The sequence below is a fragment of the Musca autumnalis genome, unplaced genomic scaffold, assembly GCF_047663935.1.
Source record: "Musca autumnalis isolate F117 unplaced genomic scaffold, ASM4766393v1 scaffold_1, whole genome shotgun sequence".
Taxonomy (NCBI): Eukaryota; Metazoa; Arthropoda; class Insecta; order Diptera; family Muscidae; genus Musca; species Musca autumnalis.
Genome location: NW_027411644.1, coordinates 141,657,357 through 141,683,843, shown reverse-complemented (window position 1 = coordinate 141,683,843; position 26,487 = coordinate 141,657,357). Strand labels below are relative to the sequence as shown.

General features: G+C 33.9%; 1 protein-coding gene across 1 annotated transcript in view; it reads left to right on the top strand.

Annotated features, from left to right (window-relative positions):
* Window positions 1–26,487, top strand: part of Cad96Ca (tyrosine kinase receptor Cad96Ca) — a 348,405-nt gene that overhangs the window by 34,626 nt on the left and 287,292 nt on the right. Inside the window, exon 2 of the mRNA XM_073956230.1 lies at window positions 7,130–7,228. Within this exon, the coding sequence (XP_073812331.1) occupies window positions 7,162–7,228 (67 nt within the window). The 5' untranslated portion in view covers window positions 7,130–7,161. The remainder of the gene's footprint in view (window positions 1–7,129; window positions 7,229–26,487) is intronic.

The window sequence follows — 26,487 nt, the reverse complement described above, 5'->3', positions numbered from 1 at the left end:
TAACTCTTTTATTTTGTAGTATTGTAACTTACGGTTTTTTCTAAAGATTTTTACTGTAGTTGTTATCGTCATGTAAGCATAGTAGAACAATATGAATCATATGTACATACATTTTGAGACTATCCGCGCTAGGTTGAGATATTAGATGTTGCCTCTATATTAAAGAAATTACAAATTTGTAGTTGCGAAGAATTTGACTATATACAGTGAATCACAGTCAAAAGTATCCACTTCAGTTTCTTTCATTAAAACTGCGATTGCTAAGAATTGGTTAATGATAGCGATTTCATTCTTTTTTATATTTTTACATTAGTGTCTTAACTTAAATATAATAAAATCAAATTAACGAAATTCAAGTAAGTTTAGATAAAAAAATAAAAATGGTTAAACAACATCGATTTCTACCTCACAGTGAAAAGTTTTCACTCTAAAAGTTTCATGAAATAAAAAGGATTTTTAGGATTTCAGCCCTTGGTATGCCATCCGAAATTTAGGCGCTGAAAAAAATGCGATTTGGGACAACATTCCAATTTTATCAATATATGAGCCCGAGCACAAATCACATATTTTTCGAAAATGGATGCTATGTAACTGTCCAAAAGTGATTCAAACACCTCCCCGATCCCCGGATTTGAATCCTATAGATAATTAATGGAGTATTTTGGAGACAAATATAAAAAATCTTAACACCTAAAGTATAGGAATCCTGAAAAATGCCTTGCAGGAAGGATGGGAAAAAATTCCGATATCTTGCCCCGAAAACTTAGTTAAATCTTTGCCAAAAAGGCTAAAAGCTGTAAAGGATAACTAAGGATGTCATACCAAGGGCTGAAACCCTAAAAAATCCTTTTTGTTTCATGAAACTTTTAGTGTGCATACTTTTCACTGTGAGGTAGAAATCGATGTTGTTTAACCATTTTTATTTTTTTTTGTCTAAACTTTCCTTAAGACACTAAGTCAAGACACTAATGTAAAAATATAAAAAGGAATGAAATCGCTATCATTAACCAATTCTTAGCAATTGCAGTTTTAATGAAAGAAACTGAAGTGGATACTTTTGACTGTGATTCACTGTATCTATATATATATATATAAATGAGCTTGGTGATAAGTGATTGACTGACTGACTGACTCATCATCAACGCCCAGCCAAAACGGCTAAAGCTAGGAGCTTGAAATTTTACCAGTGGGTCACTGTTGATGCAAATGTGCGAGATAAGGCCGGGTTTAAGAAAATTCGTCCTGGAACCACAAAAAATAACAACAACAAAAATCCTTATTTTTCATTACTATTACGTACTTATTCACTTAGTTGGCCCTCTGCAAGACATGTGTAAAATTAACAATGCCATAACTTCTTGTTATCGTAAGAGATCACACATAATTTCAAATTTTGTAGTTTACTTCTAGGCGCACTTATTTTATCGTAAACCACTAAATAATAGAAAGACAAGACATTTGTTATCTTCCATTGCAACAGATGTCGCAGTTGGTGATAATGGTGTATAAACATCAATTACGCAAATGAACAAATGAGTTGCTGTTGAAGACAACATTAGGGGAATAAATTCAGAAATCGGCCAGAAATAACAACAACTAAAAACTGTATGGACCTGACTTTTTGGTAATAACTAAATGTTTGCAAATCAATGAAAGTGCAATAGAATTGTGCATATTACCACGATTTATTTGCAATTAAGAATTTTATCGTATATGGAGATGTACAGTCATAACTATTCAATTTTCAATTTCAAAATCTCTAATTTGATGAAATCGCTAAATAATTAATGAAATCAATAATAGGCCCCAGGAATATAGGAATATAGGAATTTGGTATGGAAATCAAGGTTGGGAAGTGGTGCTTCTAAAAGGAAATGGTTTGGAAAATTACCAATCATGTGTACGAAAAGTACTAAATTTAGTACAATTTAGATTTGGGTGAACGTAAAGAGCTGGAAACCTGAAATTTGGAATTAAGGTTACTGTTGTAGTGTAGGATTGAGATATGAGGGTAGTTTTGGAAATTCGTGCTTATGTGTACGAAAAGTACTAAATAGTACTAAATTTGGTACAATAGGGATTTGGGTGAACGGATAGAGCTGGAATCCTGATATTTGGAATTGAGATTACTGTTGGAGTGTAGGATTGAAGAACTTTTGGAAATTCGTACTTATGTGTATGAGAAGTACTAAATGGTACTAAATTTGATACAATGGGGATTTGGGTGAACGGATAATAGCTGGAATCTCGAAATTTGGAATTGAGATTACTGGTGGGGTGTAGGATTGAGGTAGTTTTGAAAATTCGTACTTATGGGTACGAAAAGTACTAAATGGTGCTAAATTTAGTACAATTTGGATTTGAATGAACGGATAGAGCTGGAAACCTGAAATTTGGAATTAATATTACTGTTGAAGTGTAGGATTGAGATATGAAGGTGGTTTTGGAAATTAGTACTTATGTGTACGGAAAGTACTAAATGGAACTAAATTTTTTATAATGGGGATTTGGGTGAACGGATAGCGCTGGAATCTCTAAATTTGGAACTGAGATTAATGGTGGAGTTTAATATTGTGGAAGTTTTGGAAATTCGTACATAGGGTACGAAAAATACTAAATAGCACTAAATTTGGTACAGTTTCGATTTGGGTTAACGGATAGGGCTTGATTCCTCACATTTGGACTGAGGATCACTGATGAAGAGTAAGAAAGATGCACCAAAGGGTTTTTGGAAACTTGAGTCTACGAAAAGTAATAATTGGTACTAAATTTAGTACAATTTGGATTTGAGTGAACGGATAGAGCTGGATTCCTGAAATTTGGAATTTATATTACTGTTGGAGTGTAGGACTGGGGAAGTTTTGGAAATTCTTACTTATGTGAATGAAAAGTACTAAATGGTACTAAATTTGGGACAATGGGGATTTGGGTAAACGGATATAGTTGGAATCTCGAAATTTGGAATTGAGATTACTGGTGGGGTGTAGAATTGAGGTAGTTTTGAAAATTCGTACTTATGGGTACGAAAAGTACTAAATTTAGTACAATTTGGATTTGGGTGAACGTATGTATGTAGCTGGAAACCTGAAATTTGGAATTAAGATTACTGTGAAGTGTAGGACTGAGATATGAGGGTGGTTTTGGAAATTCGTACTTATGTGTTCGAAAAGTACTAAATTTGGTACAATAGGGATTCGAGTGAACGGACAGAGCTGGAATCCTGAAATTTGAAATTGAGATTACTGTTGGATCATAGGATTGGGGAAATTTTGGAAATTCGTATTTATGTGTACGAAAAGTACTAAATGGTACTAAATTTATTACAATTTGGATTTGGGTGAACGGATAGAACTGCAATCCTGAATTTTAAGTATCAAGGTTGGGAAATGGCCTTGAAATAAGGAAATGGTTTTGGAAGTTCGTATTTATGATTACGAGCAGTACTAAATTTGGATTTGGGTGAACGGATAGAGCTGGAATCCTAAAGTTTTGAATTAAGATTACTGTAGGGGTGTAGGATTGAGATAGTTTTAGAAATTCGTACCTTTGGGTACGAAAAGTACTAAATGGTACTAAATTTGGTACAATTTGGATTTGGATGAACGGATAAAGCTGGAATTCTGAAATTTGGAACTAAGATTACTGTCGGACAGTAGAATTTAGGTAGTTTTGGAAATTCGTACTTATGGGTACAGAAAGCACTAAATTCGGTACAATTTGAATTTTAGTAAACGGATAGTGTTGGAATTAGGAATTAAGATTACTGTAGGAGTGTAGTATTGAGGAAATTTTGAAAAGTCGTACGTGTGCGTACGAGAAGTACTAAATGGTACTAAATATGGTACAATGTGGATTTGGGTGAACGGGTAGAGCTGGAATCCTGAAATTTTTGTTTGGGAAAGAAATGGTACTAAATTTGATACAATTTGGATTCGGGTGAATTAATAGAGCTGGAATCCTGAAATTTGGAATTACGATTACAGTCGAAGAGTAGGATTCAGGTTGTTTTGAAAAAGCAAACTTATGGTTACGAAAAGCACTAAATGGTACTAAATTTAGTACAATTTGTATGTAGGTTAACGGATAGCGGTGGAATCCTGCAATTTGAAAGTATGATTATTGTAGCCCTGTTGCGTTGAGGAAGTTTTGAAAATTGGTACGAAAATTCTAAATTGTTCTAAATTTAGTACAATTTTAATTTGGTTTAACGGATAGAGTTTGAATCCTGAAATTTGGAAGTAAGATTACTACTAAAGTGAAGGATTGAGGTAGTTTTGGAAAATCTTTCTTATGGGTACGAAGAGTTCGACTTGATACTAAGTTTGGTACAATTTGGAATTGGACGAACGGATACAGCTGGAATCTTGAGATTTGGAATTACTGTAATTATTATGGAATTTACTGTAATTATTTTGTATTAATGTCCGTGTATGGCTGAGATATGTCGTCGAAATACGTACCATAAGTATACGAAAATTACTTAATGGTACTCAATTTGTTTTTGGGTGTAGGGACAGTGCTGGAATTTTTATTTTTTGGAGTTAGGTGTAAGGGTGAGATACGGCTGATCTTTTTTAAAAACGAACTTAAGGGGTACGTACAGTACTAAGATAAAAATAAATATTGATTAAAATTGGTATTAGTGCGACCAAATTTTCAGTGTTTGTCATTTCCATATTATATATTGTTTATTTGTTTTTTTTTTTTATATCCTTTTCGCATACGAAGTAGCGGGCATTTTGCTAGTATACATATATTTTTCTGCGTGTATAACAACCCATTATTTGGTAAATATTTGTTTGCTGGTAAAGATCGTCCAGGTGGCACGAGTTAACGCTAATGGATTAAATGGGGGTAGGTGTGTCAACATTTTTTTTGGTGGCCATGTTTATTGTACACACTATAAAAATAATAAGTAACATGTAGCAGTTAGAGTTGCCAGGTTTGGAACAAAAAATCTGGCATTCAGTTTTTTTATTTTGGCCAATGGCAGGAACGACTGTGCGTCGTGCGGTGTCGTGGTATGAGCGAAGTCTTCCTAGTCTATTCGGGGAGAGAATGTATGTGATAAAGTTCTGTTAGTTCACGATCTAATTAAATTGAACTATTCATTGCAAATATGGCATGAACTACTTCGTTAGTCGATATAAGAAATCATTAACCGATTGCTCAATATTTCATTCATATATAGTCTTCCCTGCATTGCCACTTGGTAAACAATGCCAAATTTGTCACCAGTAATAAATAAATGTTGTTTTTACTAAAATATTAGAACAACGACTCTGGGAAAAGTCTGAAGATTGTGATTTTGTTTAACTTCTTCCTATACGATCTACGGTTTATGGGAGATCTAAATTAATGCCTAAAGAAGGACAAAACAACGAAATTAATTTAAGATGTTACTTGACTCTCCATTTAGCTATTATTTCCAGCAAAACATCTAGGTCCATCAACTTGGGCAAGCGTGGTATTGATGTTAAGCCTTCAACTCTAGCTAAAGAATGAGAGGAGCGATTTTATTGAAATTTCGAATGACTTAAGTGCTTAGGATGAGACGCGAATAGTATTAGTTGTACAAAATGGTATTAAGATCAAAGATGTAATTAATAGTACTATTTACAAAATATGTACATGGTTGCATTTTTAACCGTTGAATTCAAATATTTAAACATATAAAATAAAATATATACATAAGGGAAATTATAATAATAAAAGTTGATCCGCTTCAGTCTCCCCCTTCTGATGCTCCAATCGTCCCGATTAAGCATCAGAAACAATGAGTTGTTGAATCTGCTGCGGTAAACTGCATTATTATTATGGGTTGTTGAATCGGGTATGTCCTCAATAACACTGCAATAATGGTGTGTAGAGGAAGTTGTTGTTGCATTTCCAAACTATGTAACGGACTGTCATCGAAGTCTCCCCCTGGAGTAAAGCTGCGCAAGTCTTGTTGGTTCTCCAAACAAGCTGGTAAAACTCCTCATAATCTCCTTCTAGAGTTATTTTGCTCCACGAATTGTTGGTTCTCCAAACAACCTGGTAAAACTCGTCGGAAAAAGCTATGATAGGTTAAGGTCATCGGTTGGCAGTCAACAGAATCTTGAATAACAACTGCGAATCTTCTGGCTGCTAAGCAAGCGTTGATTTTATCAGCAGATTACGCACATTTTGAGCTGACGGTTGCGAACGTTGTTGTTGTTCTTGCTTGTGCGTTTTCTTCTTGCTGTTTTGTGTGTGGTTGTTGTAGTACATCATCACAATGTGGTTTTTCAACCCTCATTTTCATACAGATGAATGTGCCTGCGTCGTCTTTGCTGCTTGCATTCATACTTGTACGTAAATGTGGTTTTGATCAATGCCTTTACTTGATCGAAGGAGTTGACGTTCCTGTTTACGCCAATCCACATATTTGCTGCGTAATCCGGATGATTGTCGATGGATGTTGTTCAAAACTGATACACAACAGAGACATCTCTATGTTTCTGGGATCGCCTAGTACAAAACGCATGGGATTGCCATCATAACGCATTGCCTGGATAAGTTTTGTAAACGTTGCCAACTGATCTTCACCAGATACGTACGCTTCGCATTCAATGTTGTTGTTGTCCTCGGCTGTTGATGATAAAGTGGTCGTGTTACATGGTCACGAGTTGGGCGTCAATAAAGAAGAACAAAACAACAAAATTAATTTAAGGTGTTACTTGACTCTCCATTTAGCTATTATTTCCAGCAAAACATCTAGGTCCATCAACTTGGGCAAGCGTGGTATTGATGTTAAGCCTTCAACTCTAGCTAAAGAATGAGAGGAGCGATTTTATTGAAATTTCGAATGACTTAAGTGCTTAGGATGAGACACGAATAGTATTAGTTGTACAAAATGGTATTAAGATCAAAGATGTAATTAATAGTACTATTTACAAAATATGTACATGGTTGCATTTTTAACCGTTTAATTCAAATATTTAAACATATAAAATAAAATATATACATAAGGGAAATTATAATAATAAAAGTTGATCCGCTTCATGCCTAAATTCATATACATTGGACTAGCCATATACCATTTTATGTTCTGGTACTAATATAGTTATTAACCCTATATACATATATATCTGTTTTCAATTTCTAGATTCTAAATAGAGGAACCCAAGGAATTTCAACATGAGTACTAAAGCAGTCCTTATTTTTCTCATATTATCTGGATTTAGTGAACGCTTTTTTTGTCTGGGTAAGTAATAATTGTAAAGGGTAGTCCTGTTGACTTAACACATCTTTAACACATTTTGTAATTTAAGTTTACATCATTTATCTGTATATAGAACAAAAGTTTCGCGTTTTCTGAGTTAGCAATTTCTATTTTTTCTCAAATTGTGTCAAATTTTCGTGTTGATATCTCTAAAACTCAACGAGATAAAGCTAATTTATTACGAAATTGGCATTATTCAACAAAATGTTTTTGAATTTATGTAGCACTAAGACACTTCAAATCGTTCTTGGTAATGCACAGAAATTTAGTACTGATATCTGGCAAGCTGCTTGCAAAATACGGTCCAAGTAGTTTTTTTATTTGTTTGTGTAATAATCTTTGTGGGTTGGGAAGTCAAATTTCAATTGCCAACTTAAGACGCGTTTTTATCAAACCTGGATTTTTTTGAGATGTGTCATCCTTTGAGTAAATGAGCGATATAATACATTACATTAACCCCCATTATTACAAGTCTTCTTTTGTTATATATTGGATTTTTTCGAACAGATTTATAGGGTTCCGGTTAACATAAAATTAAAAGTGATCATTAAATTTGAAGGAGGATGTTCTTAGCATTGATTTTTAATGTGTATATTATATCCTCAAGTCCTCCAAATTGGTTTATTTTGCGATTTTAAATCCATCCAATAGTAAAAGACAACATGTAATAATGGCCCTAAAAGTATAAAAGCTTTAACAGCCTGTTTCTGTATGTCGATAAGAAAACGATTGTGTACAAAACTCGTGTGTGTTTAATAAATTTGTTTTTTTTTTGTTTTGAACAAAAGCAAATGTAAAAAGATTTCGACAACTAAAGTTTGTGGTTGTTTTATTGGCACTCATGTTCGTTTCGACATACAGAAACAGGTTGTATATTAAATATAATTATTAATAATAATTTTATTATGTACATATGTTTTCTTGAGTTTTCAACGGTTTGAAACGAATAAAAAAATGCACTCACACATGACACCCCGTAAAGTATGCAGTAGAATAACACGTAAGAACGGGGTTAAGTTCGGAAAGGCCGAACATGTTACACCCTCCACCACGAGTTGTATTGAAGTAAATTGGAACAATTAGTTTCCTTTCGTTTATGAAGAAGATTAACTACCAAATTTCAGCAAGTTCGGTAAAACAATGTGACTAAACTTCAAAATACCGAAATTCGGGAGGTACCGTTCCATGGGGGCTATGTCAAAACGTCGATCTATACCTACAAACTTCTGGCGGAAAGTTTTTATACTCCAAGAAGTCTAAATACGAAATTTCCGGTACCTTCTATGGGGTCCTTCTATGGGGACCCCCGGACCTATACTGATTATTCTCTTCCGGAATATTTTATAACCCAATGGAATACTAAATAACAAAATTCAGTCCTTCGGTGGCATATTGACGTCACAACCTTCAGAATTATGAAAATCGGGAGGCACCGTTCTATAGGGGCTATGGCGAAACGCGGACTTATACCGACGAATTTCAGTCAGAAATGCTTTTACCTCCAACAAATTTCAGCCATTTCGGTGAGATAATGAGGCTAAAACCTTCAAAATACCGAAAATCGGGTGGTACCGTTCTATGGGAGCTATATGAAGGTGTGGACCTATACCAAGAAATTTCATATGGGACGATTAGTTTCTGGGGGAAAGTTTTATGCTGTAAACGAAGACTAAATACCAAATTCAACAACCTTCAAAACACCCAAAATGCGTGGACCTATACCGACAAATTTCTTATGGAACATTAAATACCCAAAATGAAGACCAAATACCAAATTTCAGCCATTTCGGTGGGTTATTGTGGCCACAACCAAAAATAGAGAGGTACCGTTCTATGGGGGTTATATCAATATGTGGACCGATATAGCCTATTTGCAATACCAAACATCCTAGGAGTAATTGAAACTTCTATACCAAATTACAAAGCTTTATCTTAAAAATTGCGAGCTGTATCTTGATTTCAACAGACGGGCGGTCGGACAGGCGGACATGGTTATATCGACTTAGAATTTTACCCTGATCAAGAATATATATATACTTTATAGGGGTTCCGATGGATATTTCGATGTGTTACAAACGGAATGAAAAATTTAATTATACCCTCCATACTAAGGTGAAGGGTATAATAGGGTGGTCATCGCTGATTCAAATGAATAGAAATTACTCGGCTTTTCAGTTTTGCAGTTGTGAAAAATAAAAAGGTTTTATTGCAATTTTGTGTCTTTTTAAAAAATAGAAGCAATTAATTTTTCGCCGTTGTATTTCTGTGAAGTACTTAATTGGCGATAATATCGATAGCTATCGATAATTTGAAATTAAATATGGAAAATATCTAATGTTAGGAATATCGATAGTTTTTCAGCTCTAGCCTGACAGAATAATCCCTTTTGACATTAAGCCCGCACATCTTTAGAGGCCCATCTTCTATCACGATGCGTTGTCAAAATATGGTTAATTTTTCTCGTACTGCACAGTGTAATTCAGTAGTTTTCGAAGAAAACTTCATATGTCGAAAATTGCAATTTTTTAGGAGAGCCAAAATACGATTTTTTATTTGTTTAATTAAAGTTCGAATTTTACCCTCCACCATCAGTTGTTCTTTGGCTTTCGCCGCTGCTTAATTGCTTAAAATTCCTAAACGTAATCATTCATATTGTTAAATGATAAAGACGAAATGTATTCATCAAAATTAAGTAAAACTGGGTCCAGAAGGAATTTTTGTACCCTTTTCCAATAATTAGACAATGATGAGGATGACAATTCAGTAGCTGCCATGGACAGTGAACAACCTGAAAGCGGCTAATATAATAAAATTTCACCCATTAAAGTGTTGAATAAAAACAGCGATGTTAATATGCTTAATGAAAAAGAGTTTGATGATTTCATAGTTAAAATATATCACTTGGTTTAAAAATGTTGTGTGCTTGCGTAGCTAATATATGTGAAAAATATAAGAAATAAAACACAAATTTTTTTTTGACAGTGAAAAGTTCAAAATATGATTGGTTTTATTGATCAAAAGTGTTTGTAATATTACACTATGCAACACTGAAAATGCAAACAACTTCTAGTATGCATTTTTTGAAAGTACATATTTAGACTACAAAAACTCTAGTAGGTTTCTGTCCTGTCAGATCCAGCTTCAGGCTTTTATTTCAGAAACGAATAGGAATTTGGCCTTGCTGTCTTTAGCAATATTGTAGCCCTAAACTAGTAGAACTCATTTTTTGAAAAAAAAAAAAAACACATAAGAAAGCTCCATCTAGGGCATCAAAATCTATAAAATATAGAAAATTTTACATAATTTCTGAATGGGAGTTGAACCAAGTAACCTTTTGCAAAAATCTTCCAAATAAAGTTCTCAACAATTCTTCAGAACATTCTCAAACTCTAAAATGCTTACTTCATGTTGTTTCAGCGGTATTTTGCATCATATCTTTTACAACACGTATTTCAAATACAGTTCACACCAACAGTTTATTCTCGCATTTCGGATTTCACTACATTATTGACATTTTTATTAAATCGTCGTTGAAAAATAGAGGCATTTTACAACTATGACATGTTGTGAAGAGTTGTGTATTACATTCCAGGGAATATTTTTCCAAATGAAAATATTAAGAAAAAATTAACGGTTTTGGAGATACGGTGCGAAATGTATAAAAATTGTGGTATTTTTGCATATATTTTGAAATTTGAGGCAATAAATGTAGTTTTCGAGTTCATTATTTCTCCAAACATTATCTACAAATTTGCTTCAGTGGTCAGAACAGGTTCGCATTGGTTTCAGAGATATAGAACCGAATTTCTTTAAAAACTCAATATTTAACCATGTTTAAATGGGGCCATAAAATCCGAGCTGGATCTGACACAACAAAACCCAACTAGGGTTTCCTGTCGTTTGGGTCTGTACTTTCAAAAAATCCTCAGTTCAAATTGTTTGCACAAGATCACCTTAAAGGGGAGTACACACTAACAGTCAAAACTGACAGTCAACGTACTTTAAGGACAATTTTCCGGCAAATAACAACTTTTATTTAGCTAAAAACGTTTGAAATACAATATATACGGTATTATTTAGAGATTAAAAAAATTTTTTTTCAATTAGGCTTTGATATTCACGAAATAAACCTCGATGACTGTCAGTTTTGCTTGTCAATGTGTACTATACTTAAAAATGTTGCACAGTGTTATCGTATATACCTTTGTAAAGCTGTTGCTCATATGATTGGTTTTATTGATCAAAATTGTTTGTAATATTATCGTAGATAATATTTACCATTGTAAAGCTGTTGCTCGTACGAGAATCAAAAAGGAATTAACAAGTGTAAACAACGAAAAGCGTAGGTGTTGTAAAGTGGCGCTCAATGCCTTAGTTACTCGTTAGAAGTTTGACCGTACTACTTTGTGCTGTAAGCGCAAACAATGTAACATAATTACAAAAAATATGCTAATTAAAATTTTCAATTCATTATATATTTTTGTTTCAAAAAAATAAGTGCTTGGAAAGCCAACGCAATTAGATTTCTGCTTTCAAACTACATATAAAATAGGAGCTCGTAAAGCACGCAGGGCGCGGGACACCGTATGGCTGCCATCAAATAGAAGTCACATGGGACATGTGCCGGAGACAACCCAACCAAAAATGGTGAGGTGTGCCCACGGAAACCCGGACTCGAATAAGCTTGGGGCTTCATAATTCGGGGGTACACATCTGGGCCAAGTACCACGCCAATGCGACCAGCCCTGAAAAATTGGGGGTCAGCTAACATCATGCCACCGTAGTGGTCTTTGATAGTCTCCGAAGCTGTTGTCGATGGAGTTATGATGTATTGCAACATGGCTGTAGAAGGACTCCTGTGAGAGGACAATACGGGTCCTGCTCAACGTTAATGGAGGTCAGCCGCATGGACTTAACTAGGGATCGAAAGATACGGCTGTTACCCGCACACGGATCCAACAGGGCCCGTACTGGATAATGTCGATCGCCCAACACCAAGTTGATCACTAATGTGGGACCCAGTGTTACCATGGGTTGGATGCTGAAAGTGTGTACTGGAGTATACCGCACAACAGACGGGCCAGGGTGTGACTGTTGACGTTCAGAAACGGACAGACTCGAAGAAGATGGACGAGAATGCTGGATCTTCTTCGATTCCTCTCGCGACGAACAGGGGTGCAGAAGAGTGTGGTGCTTTTAATTGCATTCCCGACAACTCTGCTCACTTGTGCACCTCCTCAACGGATGAGTCAGTGTCTTGCATTCATCCTGTTTAGACGTAAACAATGTAAGCTCCACCAAAAACATTGTGCGCGAAGTGCTTTAAATCGGTGTCTGTAAACTGTATAGCGTGCCACATTTGCAAAGCCAAATTGCATTTTTTGTTTGCTCAGCTAAATGATAAACACGTTGATTTACTTCGTCAAAATTTAAACATTGTATTTAATTGTAACGATTGCCTTTCGGCTAATTGTGAAATGATATCTCTTATTTCTACAATTTCAAATGATTTAAGAGAGCTCAAAGATGTCGGAGCCTTTCACAAAAGAGAGGAAATTAAAGACCTCAAGCATGAGTTCAATAAACTCACAACTAACCTTGAGGACAAGAAGAAAAACAAAACCAATATTGAATTGCCTAATGCCAATTGTTCGGTTGTAACAAATATGCCTAGTAACAACAATGCATTCCTGCGAAGTGATGTTGTTGCTGGTTCGTCACGTATGGAGAATTATGATGACAATGATGATGGTGCTTCTTCTTTATCGTACCTAACTGCTGTGTCTGATGTTAGATCGAATGTGTTTGAAACAGATAAACACAATGATTGGTCCACAGCTCGCAGACGTAAGCGTCGTAATCGTGTGTTTGCGGTTGGAGAGAATTTGGCAAATGATCTGGAAGTTGTTGTAAAAAAGAAATACATTCATGTATCTTCTTTCAAGCCTAAAGTAACGAGTGACCAAATATTGCAGTTTATTGTGAAGAATTCTAAGGTTGAAAAACAACACTTAGAATGTACGAGGCTAGTGAAGGAAGGAGTAGAAGATAATACTTTAAAATTTGTGAATTTTAAAGTTGGCGTATCCCCCTCCTGTTATGATAAAATTATTAAGCCTTCGCTATGGCCAATTTGTTTTTTTTTTCAAAAAAACCTGCCGAATTGCCGAAAATGAATTAAATAATGCCTCAAAATTAAATATTTTTTATCAGAATGTTTCTTGTATGCGTTCAAAGTGTGGCCGCTTATTTCAGTTTTCGATGTCTTGCGATTTTGATGTTTTGGTTTTCACAGAAACATGGCTGAATCCTGATTTCTATGAATTTTGATTTTTGGACTTGTTTAAAGTGTACAGGAAAGACAGATGTTTTGAAAAACTTGGTTTAACCAGAGGTGGCGGGGTTTTAATTGCTGTAAGGAAGGAGTTAAATTCGCATATTTGTTGCGAAGTTGTGGTGGATGATTTACGGGATCAATTGTTTGTGATGATTCGTACTAGTTCAAATGATATATATGCTGCTCATATAAATTTTGTTAAAATAAATTCAAATGCTCAGTTAATTGTGTTAGGTGATTTTAATCTTCCTGATTTACCCCCAGTTTTTGTAACTTATTTTTGTTCGTTCGTCTATATTCGTAATAATTTAGGCATTCATAGCTTAGCCCCCAGATGACATACACATCTAATTTTTCGTATACCCGTTCCATATATCGTTAAGGATTCCTCATTTAAAAATCAGCGCTTTGCATTTGCGCTAAAGCGAGTAAATCGATCTACAAAATTTGACAATTCGTGTGAGAAGAATAAAATTTTTTACAAAAACTGGGGGTTACTGTGGGTTGAAATAGAAAATCAATTAATTCCTTTCAATGCAAACAAAGAGTCTGAAATTAATTTGATTGACTCCTTTTTTGATTTGGATATTTTGCAAATCAATAGTGTGCACAATAAATAAAGTAAATTACTGGATTTAGTATTTGTTCAGTCTGGTCTTAAATACAAAATATATGAGTGTCAAAATTCATTTTCTCCAAATAACATGCACCATTGTGCTATTTTACTTGAAGTTGAATATTTGAATTTTGTTAAGCATTCCTTAAATCGTGACTTGAACGAATTTGATTTCAAAAAATGTAATTTTGATGTGTTGAATTCCGTTTTTGTTGATATTAATTGGTCTGAAATTTTTCAAAATGGATGTATTAATTCCATTTACGACACTTTCCTTAAAACGGTGTCTGTTGTTTGTGATCAGTATGTGCCTAAAAAGAAAAATATTTCATGCAGCCATCCTTGGTATACTAGAGGGTTAAAAACCTTGAAGAACAAGAGAAATAAATTAAATAAAAGCTATCTTGAAAGTGGTTCAGAAGATATTTACAATCAATATAAATTGTGTGTGAAGGAATTTAATTTCCTAAACAAGTTCTTATATAAGCAATATTTGCTTAGAATTGAAAATAACATTAAAATCAATCCAAGTAGTTTTTGGTATTTTATCCGTTCAAAGAAACGTTCAACTGATATACCGTCTTCTATGATTTATGAAACATTTTCTTTTGATAAAGGTGAAGAAATTGTAAATTTCTTTGCAAACTTTTTTAAATCTAGTTGTGAATATACTAGTCTGGATGTTTCGTATGATGATCAAGTTTTTTCCAATTTAAACTTAGGAAAAGTTGTTTTGGATGATAAGGATGTTTTACATTCAATCAATAAAATAAAGGATTCGACGGAATCTAATGATGATGGCTTGTGTCCATTTCTTATTAAGCGTTGTGCGCAATCTTTAATTTTTCAGATTTTATTTATTTTCAATAAATCGTTAGCTGGAGGGATTTTTGCTGATCGGTGTAAGTTGGCTTATATATCTCAAATTTTTAAATCGGGTTTGCGTAATGGTGTGACCGATTATAGGTCCATTTCAAAGTTGTCAACTATAGCAAAAATTTTTGAACATGCAATTTATGATATTTTATATTTCATACTAAATCAATGATAATTCACACAACCGCTCGGTTTCCGACAAAATAAATCCACGATCTCTAATTTAGCAGTATTTTCTGATATTGTTTATCAACTATGGAAATGGGACTTCAAGGTGATGCAATTTACACGGATTTTACGAAGTCATTCGATAAAATTTCGCATAGGATATTGTTAAGAAATTATTTGCGTGGGGAATATATTCCTCATTCCTGAATTGGTTTGCATCCTATTTACATAATAGAGTATGCATAGTTCGGATTGACAAATACAAATCATCCCCATATATTCAAGTTTCAGGTGTCCCACAAGGTAGCGTGTTGGGTCCATTATTATACAATATTTTCATTAACGATATATACGTTTGTTTCAAGAGATCAGAATATTTACTCTATGCTGATGACCTAAAAATATTTTCCAAAATTAGTTCATTTGCTAATATATTAGCCTTACAAGATGACCTGGACAATTTTAATGTTTGGTATAACTCAAATTGTTTTAAGATTAACATGGATAAGTGTTTCTTTATAACATATACGAGTATAAAGAATCCATATAATTTCCCTTATTTATTGGTGATACTAGCCTTAAAAAATGAACGAGGCTGTGAATCTTGGTATTTGGTTTGACTCTAAATTAAGCTTTAGACCGCATCTGAATCAATTACTCCCTAAAGTATACTCAATGCTTGCGTTTATTAGACGTAATTGCAATGAGTTTTCTGATCCATATACTATAAAGTTATTGTACTCTTCATATGTGAGATCTAAACTTGAATATGGCTCTATAATTTGGAGTCCTCAATGTTCAGTTCAGATTACCAGGATTGAGAGAATCCAAAAGCGTTTCATTCGTTTCGCATTGCCACATTTAAATATCATTAGTCCTCGGCCCACTTATGAGGTTTACTGTGCCCATTTAGGCATGCTTTCATTAGAAATAAGAGGGAAAAAATCAATCAATGTTATTTATATATGATATACTCAATGGTAATATTGATTCTTCATATCTTTTGAGTAAAATCCCACTTTATGTGCCTGCTACGAAATAGACATTTATTTTATCTTGCAGTACATCAAAGGAATTATGCGCTTAATGGTCCGTTAATAAGGGCATTAATATTTTTGAATTTTTTAAATAGTAATGTTTTAGTGGAATTCAACATCAAAAACCAAATTTATAGGTTTTTTTATTTTTTTGATTGAACATTTGGATTAAAATTTTATATATATATATATATATATATATACTAGCAAAATGCCCGCTACTTCGTATGCGAAAAGGATATAAAAAAAAAACAAATAAACAATATATAATATGGAAATGACAAACACTGAAAATTTGGTCGCACTAATACCAATTTTAATCAATATTTATTTTTATCTTAGTACTGTACGTACCCCTTAAGTTCGTTTTTAAAAAAGATCAGCCGTATCTCACCCTTACACCTAACTCCAAAAAATAAAAATTCCAGCACTGTCCCTACACCCAAAAACAAATTGAGTACCATTAAGTAATTTTCGTATACTTATGGTACGTATTTCGACGACATATCTCAGCCATACACGGACATTAATACAAAATAATTACAGTAAATTCCATAATAATTACAGTAATTCCAAATCTCAAGATTCCAGCTGTATCCGTTCGTCCAATTCCAAATTGTACCAAACTTAGTATCAAGTCGAACTCTTCGTACCCATAAGAAAGATTTTCCAAAACTACCTCAATCCTTCACTTTAGTAGTAATCTTACTTCCAAATTTCAGGATTCAAACTCTATCCGTTAAACCAAATTAAAATTGTACTAAATTTAGAACAATTTAGAATTTTCGTACCAATTTTCAAAACTTCCTCAACGCAACAGGGCTACAATAATCATACTTTCAAATTGCAGGATTCCACCGCTATCCGTTAACCTACATACAAATTGTACTAAATTTAGTACCATTTAGTGCTTTTCGTAACCATAAGTTTGCTTTTTCAAAACAACCTGAATCCTACTCTTCGACTGTAATCGTAATTCCAAATTTCAGGATTCCAGCTCTATTAATTCACCCGAATCCAAATTGTATCAAATTTAGTACCATTTCTTTCCCAAACAAAAATTTCAGGATTCCAGCTCTACCCGTTCACCCAAATCCACATTGTACCATATTTAGTACCATTTAGTACTTCTCGTACGCACACGTACGACTTTTCAAAATTTCCTCAATACTACACTCCTACAGTAATCTTAATTCCTAATTCCAACACTATCCGTTTACTAAAATTCAAATTGTACCGAATTTAGTGCTTTCTGTACCCATAAGTACGAATTTCCAAAACTACCTAAATTCTACTGTCCGACAGTAATCTTAGTTCCAAATTTCAGAATTCCAGCTTTATCCGTTCATCCAAATCCAAATTGTACCAAATTTAGTACCATTTAGTACTTTTCGTACCCAAAGGTACGAATTTCTAAAACTATCTCAATCCTACACCCCTACAGTAATCTTAATTCAAAACTTTAGGATTCCAGCTCTATCCGTTCACCCAAATCCAAATTTAGTACTGCTCGTAATCATAAATACGAACTTCCAAAACCATTTCCTTATTTCAAGGCCATTTCCCAACCTTGATACTTAAAATTCAGGATTGCAGTTCTATCCGTTCACCCAAATCCAAATTGTAATAAATTTAGTACCATTTAGTACTTTTCGTACACATAAATACGAATTTCCAAAATTTCCCCAATCCTATGATCCAACAGTAATCTCAATTTCAAATTTCAGGATTCCAGCTCTGTCCGTTCACTCGAATCCCTATTGTACCAAATTTAGTACTTTTCGAACACATAAGTACGAATTTCCAAAACCACCCTCATATCTCAGTCCTACACTTCACAGTAATCTTAATTCCAAATTTCAGGTTTCCAGCTACATACATACGTTCACCCAAATCCAAATTGTACTAAATTTAGTACTTTTCGTACCCATAAGTACGAATTTTCAAAACTACCTCAATTCTACACCCCACCAGTAATCTCAATTCCAAATTTCGAGATTCCAACTATATCCGTTTACCCAAATCCCCATTGTCCCAAATTTAGTACCATTTAGTACTTTTCATTCACATAAGTAAGAATTTCCAAAACTTCCCCAGTCCTACACTCCAACAGTAATATAAATTCCAAATTTCAGGAATCCAGCTCTATCCGTTCACTCAAATCCAAATTGTACTAAATTTAGTACCAATTATTACTTTTCGTAGACTCAAGTTTCCAAAAACCCTTTGGTGCATCTTTCTTACTCTTCATCAGTGATCCTCAGTCCAAATGTGAGGAATCAAGCCCTATCCGTTAACCCAAATCGAAACTGTACCAAATTTAGTGCTATTTAGTATTTTTCGTACCCTATGTACGAATTTCCAAAACTTCCACAATATTAAACTCCACCATTAATCTCAGTTCCAAATTTAGAGATTCCAGCGCTATCCGTTCACCCAAATCCCCATTATACAAAATTTAGTTCCATTTAGTACTTTCCGTACACATAAGTACTAATTTCCAAAACCACCTTCATATCTCAATCCTACACTTCAACAGTAATATTAATTCCAAATTTCAGGTTTCCAGCTCTATCCGTTCATTCAAATCCAAATTGTACTAAATTTAGCACCATTTAGTACTTTTCGTACCCATAAGTACGAATTTTCAAAACTACCTCAATCCTACACCCCACCAGTAATCTCAATTCCAAATTTCGAGATTCCAGCTATTATCCGTTCACCCAAATCCCCATTGTATCAAATTTAGTACCATTTAGTACTTCTCATACACATAAGTACGAATTTCCAAAAGTTCTTCAATCCTACACTCCAACAGTAATCTCAATTCCAAATATCAGGATTCCAGCTCTATCCGTTCACCCAAATCCCTATTGTACCAAATTTAGTACTATTTAGTACTTTTCGTACACATAAGCACGAATTTCCAAAACTACCCTCATATCTCAATCCTACACTACAACAGTAACCTTAATTCCAAATTTCAGGTTTCCAGCTCTTTACGTTCACCCAAATCTAAATTGTACTAAATTTAGTACTTTTCGTACACATGATTGGTAATTTTCCAAACCATTTCCTTTTAGAAGCACCACTTCCCAACCTTGATTTCCATACCAAATTCCTATATTCCTATATTCCTGGGGCCTATTATTGATTTCATTAATTATTTAGCGATTTCATCAAATTAGAGATTTTGAAATTGAAAATTGAATAGTTATGACTGTACATCTCCATATACGATAAAATTCTTAATTGCAAATAAATCGTGGTAATATGCACAATTCTATTGCACTTTCATTGATTTGCAAACATTTAGTTATTACCAAAAAGTCAGGTCCATACAGTTTTTAGTTGTTGTTATTTCTGGCCGATTTCTGAATTTATTCCCCTAATGTTGTCTTCAACAGCAACTCATTTGTTCATTTGCGTAATTGATGTTTATACACCATTATCACCAACTGCGACATCTGTTGCAATGGAAGATAACAAATGTCTTGTCTTTCTATTATTTAGTGGTTTACGATAAAATAAGTGCGCCTAGAAGTAAACTACAAAATTTGAAATTATGTGTGATCTCTTACGATAACAAGAAGTTATGGCATTGTTAATTTTACACATGTCTTGCAGAGGGCCAACTAAGTGAATAAGTACGTAATAGTAATGAAAAATAAGGATTTTTGTTGTTGTTATTTTTTGTGGTTCCAGGACGAATTTTCTTAAACCCGGCCTTATCTCGCACATTTGCATCAACAGTGACCCACTGGTAAAATTTCAAGCTCCTAGCTTTAGCCGTTTTGGCTGGGCGTTGATGATGAGTCAGTCAGTCAGTCAATCACTTATCACCAAGCTCATTTATATATATAGATATATATATATATATATATATATATATATATATATATATATATATATATATGTATATATATATATATATATCTCATATCAATGAGTGCAGCCGTATCTCACCCTTACACATTAACAGCGAGATCAACGTTGCACACCAATACACACCCTAACTCCAAAAAATAAAAATTCCAGCACTGTCCCTACACCCAAAAACAAATTGAGTACCATTAAGTAATTTTCGTATACTTATGGTACGTATTTCGACGACATATCTCAGCCATACACGGACATTAATACAAAATAATTACAGTAAATTCCATAATAATTACAGTAATTCCAAATCTCAAGATTCCAGCTGTATCCGTTCGTCCAATTCCAAATTGTACCAAACTTAGTATCAAGTCGAACTCTTCGTACCCATAAGAAAGATTTTCCAAAACTACCTCAATCCTTCACTTTAGTAGTAATCTTACTTCCAAATTTCAGGATTCAAACTCTATCCGTTAAACCAAATTAAAATTGTACTAAATTTAGAACAATTTAGAATTTTCGTACCAATTTTCAAAACTTCCTCAACGCAACAGGGCTACAATAATCATACTTTCAAATTGCAGGATTCCACCGCTATCCGTTCACCTACATACAAATTGTACTAAATTTAGTACCATTTAGTGCTTTTCGTAACCATAAGTTTGCTTTTTCAAAACAACCTGAATCCTACTCTTCGACTGTAATCGTAATTCCAAATTTCAGGATTCCAGCTCTATTAATTCACCCGAATCCAAATTGTATCAAATTTAGTACCATTTCTTTCCCAAACAAAAATTTCAGGATTCCAGCTCTACCCGTTCACCCAAATCCACATTGTACCATATTTAGTACCATTTAGTACTTCTCGTACGCACACGTACGACTTTTCAAAATTTCCTCAATACTACACTCCTACAGTAATCTTAATTCCTAATTCCAACACTATCCGTTTACTAAAATTCAAATTGTACCGAATTTAGTGCTTTCTGTACCCATAAGTACGAATTTCCAAAACTACCTAAATTCTACTGTCCGACAGTAATCTTAGTTCCAAATTTCAGAATTCCAGCTTTATCCGTTCATCCAAATCCAAATTGTACCAAATTTAGTACCATTTAGTACTTTTCGTACCCAAAGGTACGAATTTCTAAAACTATCTCAATCCTACACCCCTACAGTAATCTTAATTCAAAACTTTAGGATTCCAGCTCTATCCGTTCACCCAAATCCAAATTTAGTATTGCTCGTAATCATAAATACGAACTTCCAAAACCATTTCCTTATTTCAACGCCATTTCCCAACCTTGATACTTAAAATTCAGGATTGCAGTTCTATCCGTTCACCCAAATCCAAATTGTAATAAATTTAGTACCATTTAGTACTTTTCGTACACATAAATACGAATTTCCAAAATTTCCCCAATCCTATGATCCAACAGTAATCTCAATTTCAAATTTCAGGATTCCAGCTCTGTCCGTTCACTCGAATCCCTATTGTACCAAATTTAGTACTTTTCGAACACATAAGTACGAATTTCCAAAACCACCCTCATATCTCAGTCCTACACTTCACAGTAATCTTAATTCCAAATTTCAGGTTTCCAGCTACATACATACGTTCACCCAAATCCAAATTGTACTAAATTTAGTACTTTTCGTACCCATAAGTACGAATTTTCAAAACTACCTCAATTCTACACCCCACCAGTAATCTCAATTCCAAATTTCGAGATTCCAACTATATCCGTTTACCCAAATCCCCATTGTCCCAAATTTAGTACCATTTAGTACTTTTCATTCACATAAGTAAGAATTTCCAAAACTTCCCCAGTCCTACACTCCAACAGTAATATAAATTCCAAATTTCAGGAATCCAGCTCTATCCGTTCACTCAAATCCAAATTGTACTAAATTTAGTACCAATTATTACTTTTCGTAGACTCAAGTTTCCAAAAACCCTTTGGTGCATCTTTCTTACTCTTCATCAGTGATCCTCAGTCCAAATTTGAGGAATCAAGCCCTATCCGTTAACCCAAATCGAAACTGTACCAAATTTAGTGCTATTTAGTATTTTTCGTACCCTATGTACGAATTTCCAAAACTTCCACAATATTAAACTCCACCAGTAATCTCAGTTCCAAATTTAGAGATTCCAGCGCTATCCGTTCACCCAAATCCCCATTATACAAAATTTAGTTCCATTTAGTACTTTCCGTACACATAAGTACTAATTTCCAAAACCACCTTCATATCTCAATCCTACACTTCAACAGTAATATTAATTCCAAATTTCAGGTTTCCAGCTCTATCCGTTCATTCAAATCCAAATTGTACTAAATTTAGCACCATTTAGTACTTTTCGTACCCATAAGTACGAATTTTCAAAACTACCTCAATCCTACACCCCACCAGTAATCTCAATTCCAAATTTCGAGATTCCAGCTATTATCCGTTCACCCAAATCCCCATTGTATCAAATTTAGTACCATTTAGTACTTCTCATACACATAAGTACGAATTTCCAAAAGTTCTTCAATCCTACACTCCAACAGTAATCTCAATTCCAAATATCAGGATTCCAGCTCTATCCGTTCACCCAAATCCCTATTGTACCAAATTTAGTACTATTTAGTACTTTTCGTACACATAAGCACGAATTTCCAAAACTACCCTCATATCTCAATCCTACACTACAACAGTAACCTTAATTCCAAATTTCAGGTTTCCAGCTCTTTACGTTCACCCAAATTTAAATTGTACTAAATTTAGTACTTTTCGTACACATGATTGGTAATTTTCCAAACCATTTCCTTTTAGAAGCACCACTTCCCAACCTTGATTTCCATACCAAATTCCTATATTCCTATATTCCTGGGGCCTATTATTGATTTCATTAATTATTTAGCGATTTCATCAAATTAGAGATTTTGAAATTGAAAATTGAATAGTTATGACTGTACATCTCCATATACGATAAAATTCTTAATTGCAAATAAATCGTGGTAATATGCACAATTCTATTGCACTTTCATTGATTTGCAAACATTTAGTTATTACCAAAAAGTCAGGTCCATACAGTTTTTAGTTGTTGTTATTTCTGGCCGATTTCTGAATTTATTCCCCTAATGTTGTCTTCAACAGCAACTCATTTGTTCATTTGCGTAATTGATGTTTATACACCATTATCACCAACTGCGACATCTGTTGCAATGGAAGATAACAAATGTCTTGTCTTTCTATTATTTAGTGGTTTACGATAAAATAAGTGCGCCTAGAAGTAAACTACAAAATTTGAAATTATGTGTGATCTCTTACGATATCAAGAAGTTATGGCATTGTTAATTTTACACATGTCTTGCAGAGGGCCAACTAAGTGAATAAGTACGTAATAGTAATGAAAAATAAGGATTTTTGTTGTTGTTATTTTTTGTGGTTCCAGGACGAATTTTCTTAAACCCGGCCTTATCTCGCACATTTGCATCAACAGTGACCCACTGGTAAAATTTCAAGCTCCTAGCTTTAGCCGTTTTGGCTGGGCGTTGATGATGAGTCAGTCAGTCAGTCAGTCAATCACTTATCACCAAGCTCATTTATATATATATAGATATATATATATATATATATATATATATATATATATATATATATATATATATATATATATATATATATATATATATATATATATATATATATATATGTATATATATATATATATCTCATATCAATGAGTGCACCCCGATTCATATTAGCTCAATGATACGGGACCTACTGTTTATTGCCGAGTCCGAACGGCGTGTCCTAAGACACCACTTGTAGAGAAGTTTTACAAGGCTCAGGAAATGTCGCCGACATCTACCCCACCGTTGGCAATTTGATGTTGACTGGCATGGGAATCGAACCCACGACCTTTAGCGTGCAAGGCGAGTGTGCATACCATTGCACCACGGTGGCACCCATATATATATATATATATATATATATTACAGACTAAGAATTATATAGTTTACAAATTTTATTTAAATTTTATTTATATACTAGCTGACCCGGTCTGCGTTGCTGGCCCGTTTTTAGTTTTCCGTGTAAACATTTGCAGCAAAACTTGAAGGAAGGAGTTCTATGCTATGACGTGATTTCATGACATCTATTGCATTGGTTCAAAGGAAGACGTGAAAATCCGATCTTTTCATTAGCATTTGAACCCATGCAAAGGAAGTCGTGAAGGATCCGATCTTTTCATCAACATTTGAAACAATTCCATCGATTCAATAAAGATGAATTTTGTGTTTTTATTTATACACATTTTTAAAATATATAAGATTTACAATAGGTTTGATGTTGTCGGTGACTCGAAATCGCAACCAACGTTGTTAAAACTCTCGTCTTAATCATTGCCATTGCAAAAGGGTTGGTGAAAATGACATACCAAAGCATTGGGGGAAATGACATGCCAAAGCATTGGTGAAAATGACATGTCAAAGCATGGGTGCAAATGACATGCTTTGAATCCAAAGTTGAATAGCATCTTTTGGGATCCACGCTCATATAAAATTCATCGATGAAGATGCTAAAAAGATGACATGCCAGATCACTTTCACTCATGATTGAATAGCATCTTTGGCATCGAACATTTTGCTGGGTTTATAACCCATCTACATATTTATATATCTACACCTTTTCAGATTCAATTCGAATCATTTTAGTTGTAATTCGAGAATTCCATTTATAATTCGTAACATTTTGTTTGTAATTCGAGAATTGCATTTGTAATTCGAAATATTTCAATTGTAATTCGAATTATTCCATTTGTAATTCGAATTTATCTGTTTGTAATTTGAATTATTATATTTGTAATTCGAATTATTTCATTCGAATTTACTTGTAATTTGAACTATTTTATTTGTAATCCGAATTATTCCATTTGTTCCTTTCCTTTTTATAAATGGAATAATTTTATAAATGGAATAATTTTATAAATGGAATAATTCAAATTACAAATGGAATAATTTGAATTACAAATAGAATAGTCGGTTTACAAATGGAATAATTTGAATTACAAATAGAATAATCGAATTACGAATGAAATGTTGCGATTTTCGAACCGAATTGACGTAACTGTGCATTTTTCTTGTAACTTCATAAAATAAAATTTTTAGCAGATTTAAAATAGAAAATTCTTTTTACTCTGGAGGGTATCCGCCATAAGATGAAGGGTATAGCTAACATTATGTTTCCGTTTGTAACACTTCGAATTTTTTTTTTTTTTTTGATCAGTATAAAAATGAGTTAATGTAGCGATGTTCTTCAGCTAAAATCAAAATGAAGCCCACAAACATTGAACTTTGTAATGAATTTCTCCTAGGATGTTTGGTATTGGAAATGGGATATACCGGTCCACGTTTCGATATAATCCCCATGGAACTGTACCACCCGATTTTCGGTATTCGCCATTAAATAGGATTTAGTCTTCCTTTTTGATAAAACACCCGATGTTGGGTATTTTCAAGATTTGAGCCAAATTATTAAACTGAAATGGCTATAATTTGGTTTGTTGGTGTCCATTGGGGGTCGTAAATACTCCTGCAGAGAATTGTCGAACGGTACATTATGATTTTCTATAGTAAAGAGGTTTTACCTAATTTTCCCTCCGAAATGGTTGTTGTTGGTCTCCGTCGGGCGTCGTAAACAGACCTGCAGATTCTTGTCGGTATAAGTTCACGTTCTGATATAGCTACCATAGAACAGTTTGGAGATTTCCCACCGTCATGGCTAGAATTTGGTATTTAGTCTTCGTTGTGTATAGAAGACATTCCCACATAGACTATTCGGTACATGTTTAGGTTTTTATATAGACTACATAGAACGGTACCTCCCGATTTTCAGTATATGCCAGGTTTTAGCCGCATTATTCAACCGATATGGCTATATTTGGTATTTAGTCGCCTTTGGAGGTTTCAGCCACATTATCCAACCGAAATGGCTAAAATCTGGTTTCAATAAAAAATGGTGGTAAAAACGTTCGGCTCGGTCGAACTTAACGCCGTTTTTACTTCTTGTTAACAAAGTGCAGATTCACATTTTTATTTTAAGCTCCTAAAGCTGAAAACATCAGTGACTCATGAAAAATGAATTCAAAATGCTAGTTGAATTTATCTAGACTTTGCTACATAAAACACGTGATCTTGATCGATTTATTCCAAGCACTGAAGTCTACTTTCATGGCGTGTTTGCAGTAAGAATAAAGTTTTCAAAAATTGGACGTAGTCACGGCATTCTGCTTCCAAAACACCCATTAATGGCAGAGGCCACCATTGCTGATGTATTGAATACT